Here is a 24355-nt window from a genome sequence, read left to right on the forward strand (position 1 = left end):
CAGCAAAGTAGCAAAAACCCTGTAACTTTAAACCTGACAAACAGCAAAAATATGTTGTACAATAGCCCAGTATACATTTCACACACTATGCAAAATTATTGCAGTGATTATTATTGTCATCAAAAGATGACAGCTTTTACAACAGACAAAGAAACGTTGTTGTTACTGCAGTTTCTCACTTCTCTCTCACAAAATATTTCAAATAGATCAGCAGCTTTAACTTCACTGCAGGAAATTCATGGAAAACAGAAATCACAATGCTCTGTGACAGCAAAGTAGCAAAAGCCCCGTAACTTTAAACCTCACAAGCAGCAAACTTTATGTCATAGTTCATGATTGGCTACTACTTCTCTCCTCCACTGTCATTATAGGGCTACTAATCAATGTAGATGTTGGAAAATATAGCACTTTAGCACAATATGTAAAAACATTTCACACACAATGTAAAATGAATGCAGCGATTATTATTTTCCACAAAAAATAAGAGCTTTTTAGAACAGACAGAAAAACGTTGAAGAGATGATGTTGTTACTGCAGCTTCTCACTTCTTCTCTCTCATGTATTCTGATCAAAGACACAGAAATAAAGAGAGACAACAAATAAATCATCACTTAACGTTTCCACAAAACATGCTAATCCATCTGTGTAGTTACTGGATTATTATTATATTCTCTAAATCTATTTATGTAATTTTATTTTTTTTCCAAAATAGCATGTGATTGTAAAATAGCTTTTGTATTCAGATTACCTGCAATTCCAGGTTAGTCTCCCTTCCCCCTCTGTGAAAGAAGAAATGCAAGTAATTAACGAATTGATATCAGTGTGTGATCAAGACAAAACAAACTGACTAATATCAACTGTTTTTAATGAAGATCCTACAAAAACAGTTGTATTTTTTTATGACGGAGAGTTATGGCTTATTTTAAATGAGAAACAGTCAAAAGTTTCCTTTACCCTTCCAATGGTCCCATATCCACCGGGTCTATAGCAACCATTCGGGGGGCAAGAGACTCTTTGTCGAGTTACTTTATCACCCTAGATTAACAAAAAAGAGTAACTTTTGTCAGTTACTTTTGTTACTATTGTAGTTTCTTTTTGCTTCAAAATTTCACATTAGAAATCTTATCTTATTAGCTTAAAGAAACCACTTCATTACTTTATTCTATTCTCTTATTCTACTCCATCTCAGAGGGATTTTATTGTTCCTTTTACTGAGATCTTTTATTCCTAGCTAGTCGCTTTATGTATTAGTACTGTAGTCTCTCTCTGTCTGACATTTGGACACAAACAAACACTGGGCATCAAAGCTCTCACAACAGTAGGAACTAAAGTAACTTTTAGTTATTGGTTACTTAATTTATCTCCTTATCTCTCTGACCTTTATATAATACAAACAGAAAACATTGAATCCGTGAAGCTCTTGCATGGATCTTCTTACCAGATCAAGAGGTGGTGGTTGTTGATCATCTGTCGCCAGAGCGGCTGCATCAGTAGAAGTGAAGACGGTGAAGAGCAGGAAAACCTGCAGACACAACAGGACCAGCAGCAAACCTTTCATCATGGCTGATGAACTGGAGACTTTGATCCAGCTGTTAAACACACTCAGAGCTTTATATACTTACTGACAAACAACCACCTCCATGTGGACAAAGAGGAGGGAACTAGGGGACGACCTCCCCTGAAATCTGTTTGGCCTGAACGAATAAATCAGAGGTTACTCAGCAGTATTATTATTATTATTATTATTATTATTATTATTATTATTATTAGTATTATTATTAGTATTATTATTCAGTACTTGAGTAGTTTTTTCACCAACTTTCTGACTCTTACTCAAATAATGTGTAATGTTGTAGAGAGTTAAGCTCTAACTACTGGGTAAGAGTGTAAGATATTGCTATTCACTGTGAGAATTTATTGTGTTGCTTAGACGTCTTGTTTACAACATAGAATTGATTATTGATTGATATGATAATAATTTTAATGACAGTGACTCTAATCAATGCCCCCCCACCCCCATAAAAACATAAAGCACATTTATCAATAAGTTGTTTTTATCTTTTCTCTTGCAGCACACATTCCGTCACCACTGAAATGACACAACTCTTCTGCTTAATTGTTTTGTTTTACAATGCAGTAAATTATTGCACATTTTCCCTTACCTCAAATTTTATATAAAAGCTAATTTCTGTGAAAGAAGAAACAAATGATTAGTGATTAATACCAATGTGTGATCAACACAAAACAAACTGACTGATTGGTATCAGTCTTTTTAGTAATTAGCATCTTTAACAACTGTTTTCTAACACGTAGATTCACTTATTTTACTGCAAATGAAAAAGAAATCTTCTGAAGTCAAGTAAATGTGTTTTTACCCCATCATGCTTCATAAATTTCCTTTACACCTTTAACCCATTCACACCCTGGAGGAGGTGTTGGTTGAGGTTCATCATTTTGTCTGGTATGTGAAATGATTCTCTGTACCTAGACAACAAAATCAGGATAAATATACTGTACATTGGATTTTCATCATTCGTCACAGAAACCACTTCATTACTTTTACTGAGATCTTTAATTCCTAATCATAGACACAAACAGGAAACATCACAGAACTTCTGGATCTTCTTACCAGATCAAGAGCTGGTTGTTGTTCTTGTTCTTGTTGATCGTCTGTCACCAGAGCGGCTGCATCAGTAGAAGTGAAGACGGTGAAGAGCAGGAAAACCTGCAGACACAACAGGACCAGCAGCAAACCTTTGGCCATGGCTGATGAACTGAAGACTTTGATCCAGCTGTGAAACACACACAGAGCTTTATATACTTACTGACAAACACCTCCATGTGGACAAAGAGGAGGGAATTACAGTAAGTTAGAGGGTGACCCACAATAACCCATCCACACACACTTGCACAATATTAATGTAAAATAGAGTTTGATTTCATTGTGTCTCAGACTCCCGGTATATTTAGCAGATGTCAGTCCATCCTTCTCCTCTCCTCTGGGGGGGGGGGGGTATGTAATGAGTACTGAATCATTACCTACTCATAGTAATTAGCTACTGATGAAATAAAGAGGAACCAAAATATAAAATAAATAAATATAATATTTGCCTCCATGTGCACCAAAATAACTTATTTTGTTGAGACAGGCACCAAAATAAATATGTTTTGTGTCCACAAACAACAAAATGACATAGAATGTAAATTAAGCGTAGCGTTAGTTCTGGCACGCCATGACGTCAAGCTCTTAATCAGCACAGCGTAACTGTCATCACCTGTGCAGATCAGCTGATGGCTCAGCTGACTCCCCGTGGCTGCTTCCTATTGGGGAATTGCATTCAGAGCGCGCATTTAAACTGCTCTAGTCCGACGTCACCTCCCTTGCTGCTGCTGCCTCCTCTGCCGGCTTTTTTGCAACGCACCTCCACCCCAGCTCCTCCTGTCATTGTATCTTGTTGGTTGCTCTGCTCTGTCTGGGTTTTCTTTGCTGCTGCGCTCCCTGCTTATGCCGTTCATGATGGCTCGTGAAGGGCAGGGAGGTGCTCTTCCTGCCTCAGGCTTTCCACGCAAGCGCATGGAAGAGCAGGGGGTCCCAGAACAGTACCATACCGCCAAATTAAACTTGTGCAAGTAAATAAATATTATTTTGACATAGTGGTCCTGACAGAAACAACAACAATGTAATTTGTCTTTTATTTTGGAAACAAGATTTTCATTTACGGCGGCTCACCTGTGCACCTTTAATGTGAGGAGCAGTGAATTCATTTGGCAACGAGAGATAAGTAATGGACCAAGCAAGGAAGAGCAAAAGAAAGAATACCGGTAGTTCCCATCTTGGCGATATCTTGAGGATGAGGATGTGACCGTACAGTGTAAATATAGGCTATTTTACAATCTCTCTCTCTCTCTCTTTTTTAAACAATGTAGCCTACAAATTCGGTAAGATTGTTCCTCAAATTTAGTGTAAGCTAACTTTGTCAAAAGTGAATTTAGCCCTCTAAAACCGGAGAGTAGTTTGATTAATCAAACGTTATATAGATGCTACGCTTGCACATGTTTTACAAAACATTAAGGGCTGGATCTACTAAGATCCCAGATAAGATGCGCTCCTAGTAAAATTTTGCGTGTTTGGTTAGCGCACACAAAATAGGTGATCTACTAAGAGTAACCCGCTAAATGACAACACGCGCAAACCGCAGTATTTAAATGAGTGGTTTTGCGCATGGTATTTCCGCCATGGAGAGTGTGGACAGAGAGCTGGATGGACACAAACGCAGAATGAAAATGTGATCCGATGGATTAATAGAGAGGGGCAAATAAACATACTGTCCAGCTGCAGCAGAAGAAACGTTGGAGATGATCTATGAGAAAGTAAATGTGGTTGATAAAACAAAAAGAGAACAGATGAAGTGAAGAGACTTAGAACTTAGACTTAGAAATACTTTATTTAATCCCAGAGGGGAAATTTAAAATATCACAGAGAAAATGAGGAGAAAGGCCTATAAGGCAAAGAACAAAAGAAAATTTGGTTTATCATATAACCTCGGCAAACGAGGAAGCGCGGCTCGGGCAGCAGGTGTCCACTCGGGTCTAAACGCCCCGACCAGAGGGATCAGAGACGGAGTGAAGGCAGCGGTGACGTCTCTCAGTCCCGGTCCCAGAGCTGAGCAGCCAGGTACTGGAGAGGGAGGAGAGGAGAGGAGCGCACTGGAGGAGATAAAACAGCTTTTCGTCTGTTTTACAGCTATTTTGTCTTCAGATGTCATCAGGTGGGATCTCTGGTCGTAAATAGTCGCAAGTCTGTAACTGACCAATCAGCCTTCATTAGCAAAATGCTAACGTGTTATGGCCAACAACAGTCCAACCCGTAGGAAATCGAAAGGACAAATCTTCTCAACAAGTTCACTTCTAACCTATAGCTACTCCATATTGAACTTGCAGAAAATAACAACAGTATTTGCAATTTTTTGATGATTACCAGGTGAAAGGGACAAATTTAGCTTTCTGGCTCCATAGACGGGTTTCTTGTGTACAAACAATACTACTGTAGGTGCGCGCGCAACCAGGGGGCAAAAGACTGCTTCAGAGTGAACTGATATCATTGTAGATGCCGATGCCGTATTGTTTGTCTATATTTCAAGCTTGTTTGTAGCAGAAGCTCCTCTTCCTGGTCCGTCCAAATCTTTTGCGATTTGCGCCGGCATCGTGCAGGATTTGGAGGGACCAGGAAGAAAAAAATGTATGTATAAAAATATGGGGGAAAAAAAAATTGCGTGTATTGTTTTGGGATTTTTTGCAAAACGTTTACAGTTTAATTCCGTGTAAACATTTACACGTGTACAAGGTCACACCCCTAGTGTCTACACTGGTTTGAGTTTTCACTTTATTCTTATTTGTTTGCCATGACGGATGATGATGATATTAGAAGGCAGTGCTGCAAAATGTATGTGCAGGCGAATACTCTTGCTCGCAAGTTTCATTCGTGTACAGATGATGTTAAAATATCTCTGTTCAAAGCGTACTGTACACACCACTGTACACTGCATACCTGTGGGTTAACTACAAGAAAGCAAGCATGAAAAAATTACAGGTTGCGTATAATGATGCATTAAAAATCCTACTTAAAAGACCTCGATGGCTGAGTGCGAGTGAAATGTTTGTAAATGCACGTGTCGATACCTTTAAAGCTGTACTCAGAAACCTGATGTATAGATTTATTTCAATCAGGACAGACTAATAAGGAAAAGAGAGTCAGACTGAAAAGTGAAATTGCATTTATTGTGAATACAAATAGGCTTTGGCGCTTAGACGCCGGGGAGTAGATCATCGTGGAGTACTGATCTATGGGTGATAGCTTGCATCTGAAGATGATGATCCCCCCGGGCCTAGACACTGGTGGTGGTAGACTCCTGGTCGGAGATCCCGATGAAGATGGTCGCCATCAGATGGAGGTGGAGAAGGGGTGGAGGTGGGCTGAGAGTTTTGCTGGATGACAGCAGAAAAAGGGAACGCTTTTAAATTTGACGCTAGAGGCTGATTGGTAGGAGAGAGAGGAGATGACAGCCTGTGATTGGGTGAATTAGGTGAAGAGGGCGGAGCGAGAAGATAGAGGGTGAGCTCGGGAGAGGCTCTTCCTGTCTGAACTTTCGCTTAGCTCCATGTGTCGGCTTGATGCCTCAGAAAACCATATAATTAACAGTTTGATCAACTGTAGTTCCATCAGGTATCTATCTATACCAGACACTGGTATAGTTGTCTCTTTTTAACTTTATAGTAATTCAATTTTTGATATCGATGATGTAAATTTCTATGTTTTAGCTCTATTCTTTTTTCGTGTGTATGTGTGTCTGTTACGATCTGTAGATCAAAAGGGGACAAGGCCCTTATGAAACCATTATAATATCTGTCAGAGAATATCTGGGAGACATCATCCCAGATAAAATGTCTGATGATGATAATGACATGTACTGTACTGTATAGACAATGCTTTATGCTATACACACAAGCAGTAATGGAAACTTGAGGATGTTTGTGCCCAAAAAAGAAAACAAAGTGCTGTCAAACAATTAAATCACAAATTGTAAAACAAGACAATAAGCAATAGAAAAGGATAAATCCATATACTGTTGAATCAAATAAGTATCACTTTTAAGCCCAATATGATATATGAATTAATGTATCGAACATACACGACACACATTCTCAAATTCACACAAGTACAACAAATTATATTTAACAACTAAATCGTCTCTTATCATGGAATAAACCCTGTACCATGAACATTACTGTGATACAAATGTACTTATTGTCATCCACTCCTCGTGACTTCTGCTCTTGGGTTTTAATGAGAAAGTGAACAGTGGTGTGTTCGGGGCACCAAGGTACTTTTTAAACCTTTAGATTGCCTCAACAATTTAACAATTCTAAAAAATCACACTGAAGATTAGAAACTATATGAAGCATTTTGCAGTTTTTTTCTTCTTCTTTTGTTGCAAGTGCAGATTTACAGCAGTGAGATGAAGCGCTCTGGTCCTCCAGTCACTGGAAACATGGTGTATGGTGTGGAGCATCAGACCTGATCTTCTGTCTTCACCATGAAAAGAATCATAAAATAATGATGATTAAAGATGAGTAATAAGATGATTTAACCATTATTTGTAAGATGTTGTAAATTTGTTGATTTATGTTTGCAGGAAAGAAGGAAAAGTTTACCAATACTGCCCAAAAGCACCAAATTGTCCTGGTCTTGGGCAATAGCTCAAGCATCTCTTACATCGGTTCCAATGAGGTTTCTTCCCACAGGTCTAAAAAAAAAAAAAAAAAACATTATTTTGCACATAAAGTCTAGAAATTACTGCAACTCCACACGGCCCTTAAAACAATATGAAAGGCTCCACACAGACTGTGGATCTTCTTACCAGTTCAACAGACGGTACAGTGATAATAAGATGATATAACCATTATTTTTAAGATGTTGTAAATGTGTTGATTTGCTATGTTTGCAAGAACGTTTACCTGGGAACCAAACTGTTCTGGATTTGGGCAATATTCCGAGCATCCCTTATTACATTGGTTCCAAGAAAGGTTCGTCACACAGATCTAAAAAAAACAAACAACTGAAGACTTTATTTTACACAGAAAATCTCTTTGTGGGCGGTGTTTAGCTCAGTTGGTAGAGCACCCGCCCCATGTGTTCCGGTTTGAATCCTGCGTCGAGCGGCCCTATTCTGCGTGTCATTCCCCCCCCTCTCTCTGCCTCCCCATTTCCTGTCTCTCTCAACTGTCCTGTCCATTTAAGGCAAAAAAAGGCCCAAAAATATACTTTAAAAAAAGAAAAGGAAAATATCTTTGTATGGAAATTGCTGCAACTCCACACGGCCCTTAAAACAATATGAAAGGCTCCACTCAGACAGTGGATCTTCTTAACCGTACAGTGTTTCTCTGCCGCGCTGCATCTGCGCTGGATTTTATTGTTCCTTTTATTCCTAGTCAGTTACGAGCTGCTTTATGTATTAGTCGTCTCTCTCTGTCTGACATTTGGACACAAACAGAAACACTTGGCATCAAAGCTCTCACAAGTTCACAACATCCGTAAAACTCCTGCATGGATCTTCTTACCAGATCAAGAGGTGGTGGTTGTTGATCATCTGTCGCCAGAGCGGCTGCATCAGTAGAAGTGAAGACGGTGAAGAGCAGGAAAACCTGCAGACACAACAGGACCAGCAGCAAACCTTTGGCCATGGCTGATGAACTGGAGACTTTGATCCAGCTGTTAAACACACTCAGAGCTTTATATGCTTACTGACAAACAACCACCTCCATGTGGACAAAGAGGAGGGAATTACAGTAAGAGGATGACCCACAATAACCCATCCACACACTTGCACAATATTAAAGCAGAAGTAAGTGGTCCGGTCGTTTTCGCTAATGCTGCGTTCCAGGCAGGCTTTTGAAATCGTAAATTACAGCTTCAAGTCACAACTTACGACTTTGTAGCGTTCCAGGCAACCCACTCGTGTTTTTCCGACCTGTTTTATTGGTGAAAGTCACTATAACGGCCACTCGTAACTTCCGACCGGTGAACTCGTACCAGATCAAATTGGTACGACTTCACGGTCGGAAAAATACGAGTTTCCTTGAACGCACCATAACAGTCCTCGTCCCTATGTCGCCACATTCACGGCGTCCCTTGGCTGCACACACAGCCCTGCATGCTGTTCTCTCTCCTCATTGGATAAAAACTGTAGGATACGATAAATGTTTTCTCCTCGGCTCAGAGCAGAGCAGAGTGACTGACAGACCCGTGTTTCGGTCCAAACACTCTATGTAAGTGATTGCTGTCGGAAGATATAACTATCTAAGACTTATATTAACACAAATATATCACTTACTTCTGCTTTAATGTTTATTTAAAATAGAGTTTGATTTCATTGTGACTCCGACTCCCGGTAGCAGATGTCAGTCCGTCCTTCTCCTCTAATCACTTTCATATTAGTGGAAACATGACAACAACTTGTCAGATGTTCTTGTTCTCACTCACCTCCTTGTAATGTGGTTAGTGATACTCAGGGGGTAATGTCCATATTTTGTAATTTCAGGGCTTCAGCATTAAAAACACAAGGCTGTAGTGAACCTTTGTGTATTTGAATAGTCATTTATTGACTAGTCTGATCATAACCTTTAAACATGAGGGTAAAAAAAGACCTTGTTTCAAATAGTTGTAAGCCTAAAATGCACATCATCCTTTTCTCCCATTAGTGTCAGTAAAAATTTGATAAAGGTGAGTCACACATGAAAGTAACACAGGACTGAAATGTGAAGTTTCAACTGCAGCCTTTATTGAAAATACAAATCACTTTTTTTTATTTTTATAACAGTAACACTTATTTTCAACATTTAGAGGAAGAAAAATACAACAAAATATTTGAAATAGATCAGCAGCTTTAACCTCACTGCAGTGAATTCATGGAGAACAGAAATCACAATGCTCTGTGGCAACAAAGTAGCAAAAACCCTGTAACTTAGTAGTTCATGATTGGCTGCTACTTCTCTCCTCCACTGTCATTATAGGACTACTGATTAGTGTAGATGTTGGGAAATATAACACATTAGTGTGTAAATAAATTTCACACACAATGCAAAGTTAATGCAATTGTTATTTTCAACAAAAGTTAAGAGCTTTTACAACAGACAGAAAAACGCTGTTGAAGAGACGATGTTGTTACTGCAGCTTCTCACTTCTTCTCTCTCAAGCATTCTGATCACAGACACAGAAATAAAGAGAGACAACAAATCATCAATTAAATTGTCAATAAAACATGTTAATCCATCTGTGTAGTTACTGGATTATTATTATTTTCTCAATACTATTTTTTGTTCTCCTACACTGGCATGTGACTGTAAATTTGCTTTTGTATTCAGATTACCAGCAATTTCAGATCCCTCCCTGTGAAAGAAGAAATTCAAGTAATTAATAAATTGATATCAGAGTGTGATCAAGACAAAGCAAACTAACTGATATCAACTGTTTTTTAATGAAGATCCTTCACAAACAATTGTATTTATTTTTTATTTTTTTTTAAGAAAATGAAAAATTGTCAAAAGTTACCTTTACCCCTGGAATCGGTGAAAATTGACCTCGTCTCAAGCCCCCATACGGCTTGGGAAGGAATCTTTGTCGAGTTGGTTCATCACCCTAGATAAAAAAGAAAAGAAAAAGTCACCAGTTACTTTTGTTACTAGTTACTTTTTGCTTCAAAATTTGACATTAAAATCATATCTTATCAGCTAAAAGCAGAGCTATTCAACTAGCGACCCCCGGGCCAGATCCAGCCCACCAGTCAAGTCAAACGGCCCCCGGGCCATCAACCAATAAGAATTTAAAAAAAGAATAATCATTATCATAAAAATACGAAACCCCACATTAAAAGTGAAGAGCAAATAAAGTGGAGAAATTGTGCAATATTTTTGCCAAAAGAAATGTTTGACGCTCCTATAAACTGTACATGCTCCTGGTCCTCGCTGCTCCTCTCACCCACACTACCCGTCCTGCTCCCGCCTCATCTCCGCAATCCTGATGCACCACATTCACTTTGCTCCAGCCCAGTCTCTCTACTCCTCTCCCCCAAACTTAAGCACCAGTCCTGGGCTACATATGCTCAGCTGTCCTACTAGAGTTTTTTTTTTTTTTTAGCCTATTCATTTATTTTTAGGTGAAGCAACTAGTAGCCTACTGTAACTAGTAATCTAACTTATTACTTTAGTTAGATTGCTGCTGTCAATGGTAATAGACGATAGCTCAGAAGAAATACCGGCCGGGCCCACAGGCCACAGCCCTCCAACAAAATTGGCCCACTCTAAAATATAAAAAGAAATCACGTCATTATTTTATTCTGCTCTCTTATTCTACTCCATCTCAAAGGGATTTTATTGTTCCTTTTATTCCTAGTCAGTTACTAGCCGCGTTATTAGTAGTCTCTCTCTGTCTGACATTTGGACACAAACAGAAACATTTGGCATCAAAGCTCTCACAACATTAGTAAAGCTCCTGCATGGATCTTCTTACCAGATCAAGAGGTGGTGGTTGTTGATCATCTGTCGCCAGAGCGGCTGCATCAGTAGAAGTGAAGACGGTGAAGAGCAGGAAAACCTGCAGACACAACAGGACCAGCAGCAAACCTTTGGCCATGGCTGATGAACTGAAGAGTTTGATCCAGCTGTTAAACACACTCACAGCTTTATATACTTACTGACAAACAACCACCTCCATGTGGACAAAGAGGAGGGAATTACAGTAAGAGGGTGACCCACAATAACCCATCCACACACACTTGCACAATATTAATGTTTATTTAAAATAGAGTTTGATTTCATTGTGTCTCCGACTCCCGGTAGCAGATGTCAGTCCGTCCTTCTCCTCTCATCACTTTCATATTAGTGCAAACATGACAACAACTTGTCAGATGTTCTTGTTCTCACTCACCTCCTTGTAATGTGGTTAGTGATACTCAGGGGGTAAAGTCCATATTTTGTAATTTTAGGGCTTCAGCATTAAAAAAACAAGGCTGTAGTGAACCTTTGTGTATTTGAATAGTCATTTATTGACTAGTCTGATCATAACCTTTAAACATGAGGGGTAAAAGAAGACCTTGTTTCAAATAGTTGTAAGCCTAAAATGCACATCACCCTTTTCTCCCATTAGTGTCAGCAAAAATTGGTGAGTCACACATGAAAGTAACACAGGACTGAAATGTAAAGTTTCAACTGCAGCCTTTATTGAAAATACAAATCACTTTTTTTTTTAACAGTAACATTTATTTTCAACATTTAGAGGAAGAAAAATACAACAAAATATTTAATTTAATTTAATTTAATTTAATTTAATTTAATTTAATTTAATTTAATTTAATTTAATTTAATTTAGAAGTCAGGACAATGCACATTAATAAACATGTACCGTAGTACCTGTAAATGTGCCAGATTGTAGCCCGAGGGCTAATTTCCATCTGGAGTCCTCTAGGCAGTTTGGTGTTACAATACAGTACAAAAGGTTAGAATACATTTTAAGTAGGAAATAGCAAAAACACATAGAATATTACAACACATTACTAATACTATGTTAAGACAGAGCAGTACAGTAAAAGCATGCAGTTAGGACATTAAAGGTGATTACACGTTTGGTTGGCTCTGAGCCACACCTTCAGGTGGCTCTTAAAGGTAGTCAAAAATATATATATGAAATAGATCAGAAGCTTTAACCTCACTGCAGTGAATTCATGGAAAAATAGAAATCACAATAATGCTCTGTGGCAACAAAGTAGCAAAAACCCTTTAACTTTAAACCTGACAAGTAGTTCATGACTGGCGGCTCCTTCTCTCCTCCACTGTTATTATAGGTCTACTGATAGATGTTGGGAAATATAACACATCAGCACAGTGTGTAAAAACATTCCACACACAATGCAAAGTTAATGCAATTATTATTGTCAACAAAAGTTAAGAGCTTTTACAACAGACAGAAAAAAGCTGTTGAAGAGATGATGTTACTGCAGCTTCTCACTTCTTCTCTCTCACGCAATCTGATCACAGACACAGAAATAAAGAGAGACAACAAATAAATCATCACTTAAAGTGTCAATAAAACATGCCAATCCATCTGTGTAGTTAACTGGATTATTATTATTATTTTCTCTTTTTTCTCCTACATACAATATCTCATAACTAGATAAAGTAGCATTTCCTGGGGACCGGGCACTGACTCCATGAGTCTATTTGAGAAGACACACACCATGTCTCAGTTCCAGATAATTAGCTCACTGAGTTAAGTGCTGGTTTGTGGTGCGAGGGGATGTGGGTTCAAGACCCAGCAAGGTTGATGATGATAATGACACATCAAAATGCCAGAATCCTCATGGTGACATCACAGCAAGCCTCTAAATTAAAAAAACAAAACAAATAGCTTGTACTGGACCATGGGCGCAAGCTCACTAAATTTTGCACAAAGGTCTAGTTAAACATCAGATTTTCTCTTATGAAGCAAAACACTTATAGTTAAAAACAAATCACCAACATTTCCATGCTGTCAAGATAGAATTTATGTATTATCAGATTTTTTTTTTTTAGATAACAGAATTTCTGACATTTTGACAATTTTTGAAATCTGCCTTGACAACAGCTGCCTGGGCTCTGACTCCCTGAATCTATTTGAGAAGACACACATCATGTCTCACTTCCAGTTGGCTCAGTGAGTTAGGAGCTGGTTCTTGATGTCAGAGGATGTGGGTTCAAGACCCAGCAAGTGAGATAATGATACTACATCAAAATACCAGCTGTTCTTTGTGAAACAAATGTACAACATTTTTACAGTCATGGTAGATGATGTTTGACAAAAACATATCAGAATTTTACCTCAAAAACGTAAGTTTTTTTTTTTTTTTTTTTACAATTGGTTTCAAATCTGCCTGCGCGACAGTGAATGGCTTACTCAATTTGTGAAGCCACTGTTGAACTGCCACTTGCCAATTAGCTCAGTGCAATAGACAATGGTCTTTGGTTCCAGATATTGTAGGTTCAAGTCTCAACTGGTGCCAATTGAACATTATAAGGTCAACTGTCTTCTCTTCCTATTCTCCCTTTTGTTGCTCAAAATTTGCCTAAATTTGCCAAAATTAGCCCGGACCCGACCCATCGCTGCGCAGCAGCTATAATTGTAAATTTGCTTTTGTATTCAGATTACCTGCAAATCCAGGTCAAGGTCTTTCTTTTCAATCTGTGAAAGAAGAAATTCAATTAATAAATTGATTATCAGACAAAGAAAACTGACTGATATCAGCTGTTTTTTAATGCCGATTCAGATGGCTTTACAAACAAGTGTATTTTATTTTATTTTTTGATGAAGGAGAGTCGTAGCTTATTTTAAATGAAAAATTGTCAAAAGGTTTCCTTTACACTTCCAATGATCCCAAATCCACCGGGTTTCCACCATCCACCATACGGGTATGAGAATCTTGGTCGAGTTGGTTCATCCTAGGTAAAAAAAAAGTCACTAGTTACTTTTGTTACTAGTTACTTTTTGCTTCAAAATTTGACATTAAAATCATATCTTATCAGCTAAAAGCAGAGCTATTCAACTAGCGGCCCCCGGGCCAGATCCAGCCCACCAGTCAAGTCAAACGGCCCCCGGCCCATCAACCAATAAGAATTTTAAAAAAGAATAATCATTTTCATAAAAATACGAAACCCCACATTAAAAGTGAAGAGCAAATAAAGTGGAGAAATTGTGCAATATTTTTGCCAAAAGAAATGTTTGACGCTCCTATAAACTGTATGCTCCTGGTCCTCGCTGCTCCTCTTACCCACACTACCCGTCCTGCTCCCGCCTCATCTCCGCAATCCTGATGCACCACATTCACTTTGCTCCAGCCCAGTCTCTCTACTCCTCTCCCCCAAACTTAAGCACCAGTCCTGGGCTACATATGCTCCGCTGTCCTACTAGAGTTTTTTTTTGTTTTTTTTAAGCCTATTCATTTATTTTAAGGTAATGGAGAAACTAGTAGCCTACTGTAACTAACTAATTACTTTAGTTAGATTGCTGCTGTCAATGAAATGGTAACAGACAGCTCAGATGAATGACCGGCCCACAGGCCACAGCCCTCCAACAAAATTGCGCCCCTCAAAAGTATAGTTGAATAGTATCTCTGTCTGACATTTGGACACAAACAGAAGCACTTGGCATCAAAGCTCTCACAACATTAGTAAAACTCCTGCATGGATCTTCTTACCAGATCAAGAGGTGGTGGTGGTGGTTCATCTTTCACCAGAGCGGCTGCGTCAGTAGAAGTGAAGACGGTGAAGAGCAGGAAAACCTGCAGACACAACAGGACCAGCAGCAAACCTTTGGTCATGGCTGATGAACTGGAGACTTTGATGCAGATGTGAAACACACTCAGAGCTTTATGTACTCACTGACAAACAACCACCTTCACGTGGACAAAAACTACACACTTGCACAATCTATGAGATCAATATGGGTAAACAATGACACAAACTTTTTTTCTTTTTTTCTTTTGATTTATTTAACCAATTTTGTAAAACCAGCACCTCCTCTATTTCACTTAATTCATGAAAAGTCAGTCTTGAATGAATGAATATAAAGCAGGATTTACAATGATCTTTAAAGTGGACAGACAATATCTAGGACGTGTAGTAACTGGAACAACCAAGAGATATTGAACATTTTATTTTGTTATTCAATAGTGTTATGGGAGGTGTCATGGAGGTGTGTTGTGCTGTTTCTTTGTACATGGTGTTCTGCCTCCTACTGTGTGTGGGTGTGTGTGTGTGTGTAGGTGGAGCTGCCAGGATTGGCCACTTCAGGAACAGCCAGGCGTTATAAGCCACGTCAGCTTCCAAGATGGCCTCTTCACTTGTCTCCTGACAGCACTGCCAGCACCTGTCATGTGGGTCTGAGTCATGTAACACTTTGTCCACTCTGCGCACCAGCCCAACCTCTTTTGGTCCCCGTACGTTCTTTCAACCTTTGAGCAGTGGAAAGAGGGAGAATCCCTTTTCATTTGTTGATCGTGTTTTCTCATTTTAATGCCAGGAGCATCGGTAAACCGCCTGCCTGTCTTTTGTTTTTCTTCCTTTTGCAAGTATAAGGCACAGACTGATTTATGTTTGTTACAACTGCTTTGTATCTGTGATTTCTGTGGTGCTGGCATTGTTTGCTATCAGTGAGAAAGGTGGAGAGCTCACCTTATGTTGCATCCAGGGATCCCCTACCCTGGACATAAAAATGTGATTTGACAAAGTGGACAACTCTTCCCACACTGTAGAGAGTCGTTGTCATGTAGGACTAGAATAAAGTGGAGTATTGATTTTCAAAAAGCTACTATAAATCCTACATCTTAGACCTCTATTTCTAGGTAGAACTGACATTATAAAGAGGTATCAGACAGGGCTGTCCACTCTCCTCACTATTTTTGTTTTAACAATAGAAACACTGTCAGTATGAGGTTAACAACAATATAAACTACTTCTTTTTTTGCACATGATCTTTTGATGTATTTAACCAACTTTGTAAAAACCTGCACCTCCTCTATTTTAAATGATTCATGTAAGTCGCTTGTCTCAGGTTATAAAATTTATATTGGAAATACAGAAAAAATTGCATCAGAGAATCACATGTATATAAATCTGCAGGTTTTACAATGATCATTAAAGTGGACAGACAATATCTACGTATGTGTAGTAACTGAAACAACCAATAGATAAATAATGTTATATTGTTATTCATTAGAATGAAATGTGATTTAACTAAGTGGACAACTCTTCCCACACTGTCGGGAGTCGTTGATGTTGTACTTTCTCACTGTAGGACTGGAATAAAGAGGAGTTTGGCCTTCATTGAAGCTATAACACATTTGCACACTATATAAAGACTTGTCATCCTCAATGCAGTGATGGATTATTTTCCAAAGTGCCAGAAAATTAGAGCTTGTATAATAAACAGATCAACACTGTTGAAGAGACGATGTTGTTGCTGCAGGTTTTCGTGTCTGTCTGGTCTGACTTCTTCATGTTCCTCTCATCACTGACAGAAAGAGAGAGCGTAAAGTCAGAGAGGTGGAGGCCAGGAAAATATTTCAATATAAATTTGATGGATCAAACATGTTTGAAGTCAATCAATAAATCTGGTGGTTTAATGCCTACAGTATGTTAATATTCAACTCAACAAAAACATGAAGCACATTTATGAAGCGAAGCCTGCGGAGCTAGTTAAGGCAGATGACACAAGTTGCGCCATAACATCCCGATCAGCTGATCAGTCACATGCTCTCATCATCCAAACAGGGTGGGTTATTTAAACCCCCCAGTTTACAGTACTGTACCAGCTCATCCCTGGCCATGCTGCCACTGCTGCTGCTACTGTCTGCTCTTCTGCTGCTGCTACTGCTTACATCTTGTTGCTGCTGCTGCTGCCCATGAGGTTTTGCAAACCCACCACCTCCCCAGCATCCACCTGTGGGCTCTGTCTCTATGGTTCCCTGAGAGGAGTCTGCTTCATTCCCTGTAATGTCTGGCAAAGGGTTAGATCATTCAGGAATTAATAACTGAGACAGAGCCTGACGCCAAACCTGCTGCAGCCATGCTCAAGGATACCTATGCTGTGCTTCAGCTTGCCATGCCTACGCTCAATAAATTATATGTTCTCATTTCAGAGTTGTCTGACTGAAATCAGTTAGTTGTTTTTCCAGTACACACAAACTCCTCCTCTTCCTCCATCACTAATATGACAAACCTCTCTTCAACTTCAACTTCAACTTCAGCTTTATTGTCCCCTAGGGGAAATTCATGTTGCAGAAAGGTAAAAAAAAAAAAAAAAAACACAGAACATATAGAGTACATCCACACAACATTGTAATGACAAGTATCCCAGAGGGCAAACTGGGAGCTGTTCCATACAATCGAAAATAAATAAGTAAGTAAATAAATAAATAGATAAGTAAGCGGGGTGTATCATGACTGTTTAGAATTTGAATTAAGTTGGGTAATGGCTTGTGCTATGAATGAGTTTTTCAGTCTATTTGATTTGGCTTTTGGCATCTAAATCTCCTGCCAGAGGGAAGGAGCTCAAACTCGGCATGGAGAGGATGGTCAGGACACTGAATGATGTCCTGAGCCTTAGACATTATCCTCCTGTGAAAAATTATGGGCAGATCGGGTAATGTAACCCCGATAATTTTACTGGCCACTTTGACAATGTGTTCCAGCCTCTTTTTATCTCCAAGTTTGAGACTGCCAAACCAAGAGATGATGGCAAAGGTCAGCACCGATTCAACCATAGAATGATAAAAAATAGTCATTAATTTGTTGCACACTCCGAAACGGTTAAGCATCCGGAGAAAATGCAGTCGCTGCTGCGATTTTTTATACACAATGTCTGTGTTTTCATTAAAAGACAACTTATTGTCAACAACCACACCAAGGTACTTAAAGGTTGTGACGCGCTCCACAATCTCTCCCTTAATTACTGTTGGGGGTGGAGGGTTAGAGTTTCTTCTAAAATCTATGCACAAGTCTTTAGTTTTTGTCACATTTAAGTTTAAAAAGGAATCATCACACCAGCGGATAAAATCATCCACCACTGATCCCGGGGCTGTGCCCTCGCCTTGCAACAGACTCACTATGACCATGTCATCAGCAAACTTTTACTACATGTCTGTCTGGATGTGAGCTTCTGCAGTCATCAGTGTACAGGATATATAGTACTGTATGGGTGAGAGGACACAGCCCTGTGGAGAACCGGTGGAGGAGAGGAGGACATCAGACAGAGCACTGTTCACTCTAACACATTGTGATCTGTCTGTTAAAAAATCTAAAATCCACCCAACAATACTAGGACACAGCTTAAAATTTGATAATAATTTAGAGGCTAAAATTTGTGGCTGAATTGTGTTAAAAGCAGAAGTAAAATCTAAGAACAATGTGTGCATGGGTGGCCGGGCCTTCAAGGTGTTTAAAAACAAAGTTAAGAAGTGTCAAGACTGCATCATCTACCCCTCTTTTACTCCTATATGCAAATTGTAGGGGGTCTAAAATGTCCTCAACAGCCTCCACCAACTCTCTTTTAATGATCTTTTCGAATACCTTCATGAGGACAGGGCTATAGGTCTCTGGTCTCTGGCTTAATTTTTTGTTTGTTTTTCAAATACAGTCAATTATTGCAGATTTTCTGCAGTAGATTACCTTGTGTTTCATTGGCTTTGCTGGGGCTGTGACAGAAGAAACAAATGATTATTGATCATGATTATTGATCATCACCATGATATCAGTGCGTGATCAACACGAAACAAATTGACTGACTGTTATCAGTCTTTTTAGTGATGATGATTCACTTATTTTACTGTGAATGAAAAATGATCTGAAGTCAAGTAAATGCGTTTTTACCAAATGAAAGTGAACCCGGCAACATACGATATATTTGGTATGGCGATGTTGGTCGAGGTTTATTGCTTCTCTTTTGTCTGGTTTGCCAAATCATTCTCTGAACCTAGAAAACAAAATCAAGGTAAATACGATTTTTAATCATTCTGCACAGAAACCACTTTATTACTTTATTCTACTGCGTCTACTACATCAACTTCTATTCAAACTCATCTAAGCAGTGACCCCAAACCAGTGGTTTGAGTTTATTAGAGGATTTCTATTTTCTGCAGCTTGATACTTGTACTCCACCACATTTCAGGGGGGCATATTGTTCATTTTACTTTATCTTTAGTTACTTTACTCTCACTTCATGTGAGACATTTAGACACAAATAAAAACACTTTGCAGCAAAGCTTAAAAAAACTCGTGCATGGATCTTTTTACCAGATCAAGAGCTGGGGTCCGTTTCACAAAGCAGGTTCAACAAACTCTGAGTCAAATCCTGAACTCTGAGTTGATCTACTCTGAGATAGGAAACTCAGAGTTTTGGGTTTCAGAACAGGTGATAACAGTTAGTTCAATCAACTCTGAGTAACTTGACTCTGAGTTACGGGGAGATGAAAAGCCCTCATCAATGGAACAAAGATAACATGATTCACCATGGCAACCAGAAAAAAAAGCCTTGCCCCTCCCACTTCTCACGGTGGAGTGACGTATGAATGCTGACGCAGAACCACATATCCCCCCCCCCCCCAAAAAAAAAAAAAATTCTGCAGCAGCGTCGCAGCGGCGACGTGAGCTCTGATTTTTTTTACGTGAGTATTAATCTAAAAAAAGAAATCTCTACAGTTATTCAACATTTGTGTGTTTGATATGTTCAAGTTTGTCTCCATTATAACGTGACGGGGATGTGCGTGTAGTCATCAATCACCTGGAAATAATCCATAAGTGGATCGACCCACTACGAAAAAAATAAGAGAGAAGTACAATGTGCGTGTCCGTGTCATGTGAGGGTTGTTGAGATAAAGTGACGGTGCAGAACAACGGGAACGATCAAACTAATCCTCATATGGAGAATAAAACATCCAGTTGAGGTCTAATAATCCTCCTGAGGGAGTTTACACGTCCTGTCAGCCGCTGCTTTCAGTCTGCAGCTTCAGATAAAAAGGAGAAACTCAGGGTTAGTTGGAGAAAACCAGAGGCCTGTACTGCGAAGCCAGTTTAGTGGGTTAGCGAGGTATGTTGAGTGTAAAGCCAGCCTCTCCTGTACTGCGACGGTGGCTGTCTTTTAACGAGGCTAGATCACCATGGTAACTTATGCTTAGCTCATAACCTGGTCCCGACCAGGTTATGTTCCGAGTTTAATCATAAAACCGGCTATAAAAGCGCCGCTGTTTCACTATTTAAACTCATTAACAGCTGGCGGCACCTTTACTTTGAAAGTCCAGTGGAGCTGAATCAGAACGGAGTGTTTGTACGGAGGGAGAGATCAGCTGATCGCTGCTGTTTACTTTCTCTGAGCGTCTCCGCTGAGTCTCCGCCTCCTCACCCGTTGAGCTGAGCGTCAGGAGCTCATTATATATTAGACTATAGCCTATATTTTACTTTTATATACAGTCAGTCACCACTGATAGAAGTTGTTCGCTCGCAGCAGGACAGATAATCAGATGGATAATCGGTAAAGTTAATAATTTCACTTAATGTGGCCGTGAATAAATTAATTCCGATGTGTCGCCTGTTATATTTCAGTGTTGCCCAAACGCAAATCTTGAATAAGTCTCCGCTGTTTTCACATTTAAAAAGGTCTTTGTTTATGAGATTTGCTTGTAGCTACAGCACCTGAAAAAAACCTCACTGTCCCCTATCCAGCCTCGCTTCCAATAAAACACACACTCGCGTTATAATTGCGATCAGTGAAATATAGCTATAACAATATAAAACACAATTTAAAATGACAGTTGATGTTGCTCTAGTTTATATGGATAAAGCTTCATATTTAAAAGTAGCGCAAGAGCTGTCAGAAAAATTAAAAGCAGCCTCCTCTCTTGTCATATTTGCAGCAACACTGTTGCTTCAGGCTGTGATCGTGCTTTTTTTTTAATATCGCTCATACTCTCTCCATTAAAACAATTGCACTCGTCTTGGCTGAAATCAGCCCGTTGTGGATCAATTTCGTGCGGAAGTAGAATAATATGACGTCAAACGCCCCCTTTTATGTGAACGCGCGTAGAGCACAAAGCTGAGAACCGGACTTGACTAATTAAGTTGATAACCACCGTCACAGTACCGTTTAGCTCTGATTGCGGACTTGAGGGTTTGTTGAGCTGCATCTTGAGCACAAAGCCTAGGTATGTTGAGCCTCCTTCGCAGTACAGGCCTCTGCTCCCGACCAGGTTAGGTTCAGGAGTGTGTTGCCATAGTAACTGACTCCAAGCTTTAATTACCTCTCTTTGTGAAACGGGCTGGAGTTACTCCTCTTTCCCTGGTTTGAGTTACCTCCCTTTCTGAAACGGAAAACCCAGAGTTTGCCTCATTTCAGGGTTAACAGACTCAGAGTTTTGACTAAACCTGCTTTGTGAAACAGACCCCTGGTTGTTGTTCTCGTTCTTGTTGATCGTCTGTCACCAGAGCGGCTGCATCAGTAGAAGTGAAGACGGTGAAGAGCAGGAAAACCTGCAGACACAACAGGACCAGCAGCAAACCTTTGGCCATGGCTGATGAACTGGAGACTTTGATCCAGCTGAGAGCTTTATGTACTCACTGACAAACAACCACCTCCATGTGGACAAAGAGGAGGGAATTACAGTAAGAGGGTGACCCACAATAACCCATCCACACATGCTTGCAAATTTTTTATGTTTATATGAGTTTGATTTCATTGTGTCTCTGACTCCCGGTATATTTAGCAGATGTCGATATGTCCTTCTCCTCTAATCACTTTCATATTAGTGAAAACATAACTTTTTTTTCACTTATTCTCACTCACCCCCTTGTAATGTGGTTAGTGATACTCAGGGGGTAAAGTCCATATTTTGTAATTTCAGGGCTTCAGCATTAAAAAACAAGGCTGTAGTGAACCTTTGTGTATTTAAATAGCCATTCAATGACTAGTCTGATCATAACCTTTAAACATGAGGGGTAAAAGAAGACCTTGTTTCAAATGGTTGTAAGCCTAAAATGCACATCATCCTTTTCTCCCATTAGTGTCAGTAAAAATTGGTGAGTCACACATGAAAGTAACACAGGACTGAAATGTGAAGTTTCAACTGCAGCCTTTATTGAAAATACAATCACTTTTTTTTTTAAACAGTAACATTTATTTTCAACATTTAGATGAAGAAAATACAACAAAATATTTGAAATAGATCAGCAGCTTTAACCTCACTGCAGTGAATTCATGGACAAAATAAAAATCACAATGCTCTGTGGCAGCAAAGTAGCAAAAACCCTGTAACTTTAAACCTGACAAGCAGCAAAAATATTGACTGTATGTTGTAGTTCATGATTGGCTGCTACTTCTCTCCTCCACTGTCATTATTGGACTATTGATCAATGTAGATGTTGGGAAATACAGTATAGCACAATATATCTACATTTCACACACAATGCAAAATTGATGCAGCGATTATTATTAGTCAACAAAAGATTTACAGCTTTTAGAACAGTCACAGCAACGTTGTTGAGGAGGCGATGTTGTTACTGCAGCTTCTCACTTCTTCTCTCTGGTGCATTCTGAAATAGAGAGTGATAACAAATAAATCATCAATTAATCCGTCTAGAAAACAAGTTAATATGTCTGTGTAGTTACTGGATTGTTATTATTTTCTCTAAATTAAATTTTTGTTCTCCTGCACAGGAGAGGTTTTTTTTTTTTTTTTTTTTTACAAAATAGTAAGTCTCTAGTCACTTTTGTTACTGATTAGTTTTTGCTTCAAAATTAGACATTAAAGCAGAAGTGAGTGATATATTTGTGTTAATATAAGTCTTAAATAGTTATATCTTCCGACAGCAATCACTTACATAGAGTGTTTGGACCGAAACACGGGTCTCTCAGTCCCTCTGCTCTGCTCTGAGCCGAGGAGAAAACATTTATCGTATCCTACAGTTTTTATCCAATGAGGAGAGAGAACGGCATGCAGGGCTGTGTGTGCAGCCAAGGGACGCCGTGAATGTGGTGACGTAGGGACGAGGACTGTTATGGTGCGTTCAAGGAAACTCGTATTTTTCCGACCGTGAAGTTGTACCAGTTCGATCTGGTACGAGTTCACCGGTCGGAAGTTACGAGTGGCCGTTATAGTGACTTTCACCGGTAAAACAGGTCGGAAAAACACGAGTGGGTTGCCTGGAACGCTACAAAGTCGTAAGTTGTGACTTGAAGCTGTAATTTACGATTTCAAAAGCCGGCCTGGAACGCAGCATTAGCGAAAACGACCGGATCACTCACTTCTGCTTTAAAAGTCACATCTCATTAGCTTAAAGAATATAACACATTGTTAATACAATAAAAGTTCTGTAAAAATGTTTTACCTCTTTTGGGTTAGTTGGCTGCAAAACAAACAATAAATTATTGATATTAGTGGGTGATACAAATGAAACTCGCAGATTTTTTTTTTTTTTTTTTTTTTTTTACATTCACTTGTTTTACTAGGGAGAAAATAATAATAATCATAAGTTGAAGTCAAGTAAATTTGTTCCTACCACTATAATACCAAAACCATGACATGCGCCTGGTCTCCCACTACAGGGGGATGACAGATATGTCTTGGGAATTCTGCGTTGATTCAGCTGTGAGAAAATCAGAATTAATTTGTGTTATATTATGGATTTATTTTGTTCTAATGTCTACTGGTCTTCAAAATCATTTCCATTTTCTGCTACATCCCACAGGAGATATTGGAGCCATTTAGTCTTTGTATCAAATATGTTGCAACATTTGAGAAGCTCCTGCATGGACCTTCTCACCTGCTCAAGAGGTGGTGGTTGTTGATCGTCTGTCACCAGAGCGGCTGCATCAGTAGAAGTGAAGACGGTGAAGAGCAGGAAAACCTGCAGACACAACAGGACCAGCAGCAAACCTTTGGCCATGGCTGATGAACTGGAGACTTTGATCCAGCTCAGAGCTTTATGTACTCACTGACAAACAACCACCTCCATGTGGACAAAGAGGAGGGAATTACAGTAAGAGGGTGACCCACAATAACCCATCCACACATGCTTGCAAATTTTTTATGTTTATATGAGTTTGATTTCATTGTGTCTCTGACTCCCGGTATATTTAGCAGATGTCGATATGTCCTTCTCCTCTAATCACTTTCATATTAGTGAAAACATAACTTTTTTTTCACTTATTCTCACTCACCTCCTTGTAATGTGGTTAGTGATACTCAGGGGGTAATGTCCATATTTTGTAATTTCAGGGCTTCAG

At 39.3% G+C, this 24355-nt stretch overlaps 1 protein-coding gene across 2 annotated transcripts in view; it reads right to left on the reverse strand.

Moving 5' to 3' along the window:
• The window catches only part of LOC311000381 (uncharacterized protein), a 52380-nt gene extending 28331 nt beyond the window's left edge, over nt 1-24049 (reverse strand). Inside the window, exons 1-5 of one of the 2 annotated variants that reach the window (XM_083991072.1) lie at nt 23893-24048; nt 23629-23715; nt 23458-23475; nt 22606-22662; nt 11753-12525 (exon numbers count right to left, since the gene is read on the reverse strand). In XM_083991072.1, coding sequence (XP_083847198.1) covers nt 22627-22662; nt 23458-23475; nt 23629-23715; nt 23893-24015 — 264 coding nt within the window. In that variant the 5' untranslated portion in view covers nt 24016-24048 and the 3' untranslated portion in view covers nt 11753-12525; nt 22606-22626. Of the gene's footprint in view, nt 1-11752; nt 12526-18750; nt 18777-18951; nt 19055-22605; nt 22663-23457; nt 23476-23628; nt 23716-23892 lie in introns of those variants that run through there. The other variant, XM_083991071.1, reaches the window with a different exon arrangement.
• Nucleotides 24050-24355: the final 306 nt, after the last annotated feature.

This window comes from Trachurus trachurus, assembly GCF_905171665.1.
Source record: "Trachurus trachurus genome assembly, chromosome: 17".
Taxonomy (NCBI): domain Eukaryota; kingdom Metazoa; phylum Chordata; class Actinopteri; order Carangiformes; family Carangidae; genus Trachurus; species Trachurus trachurus.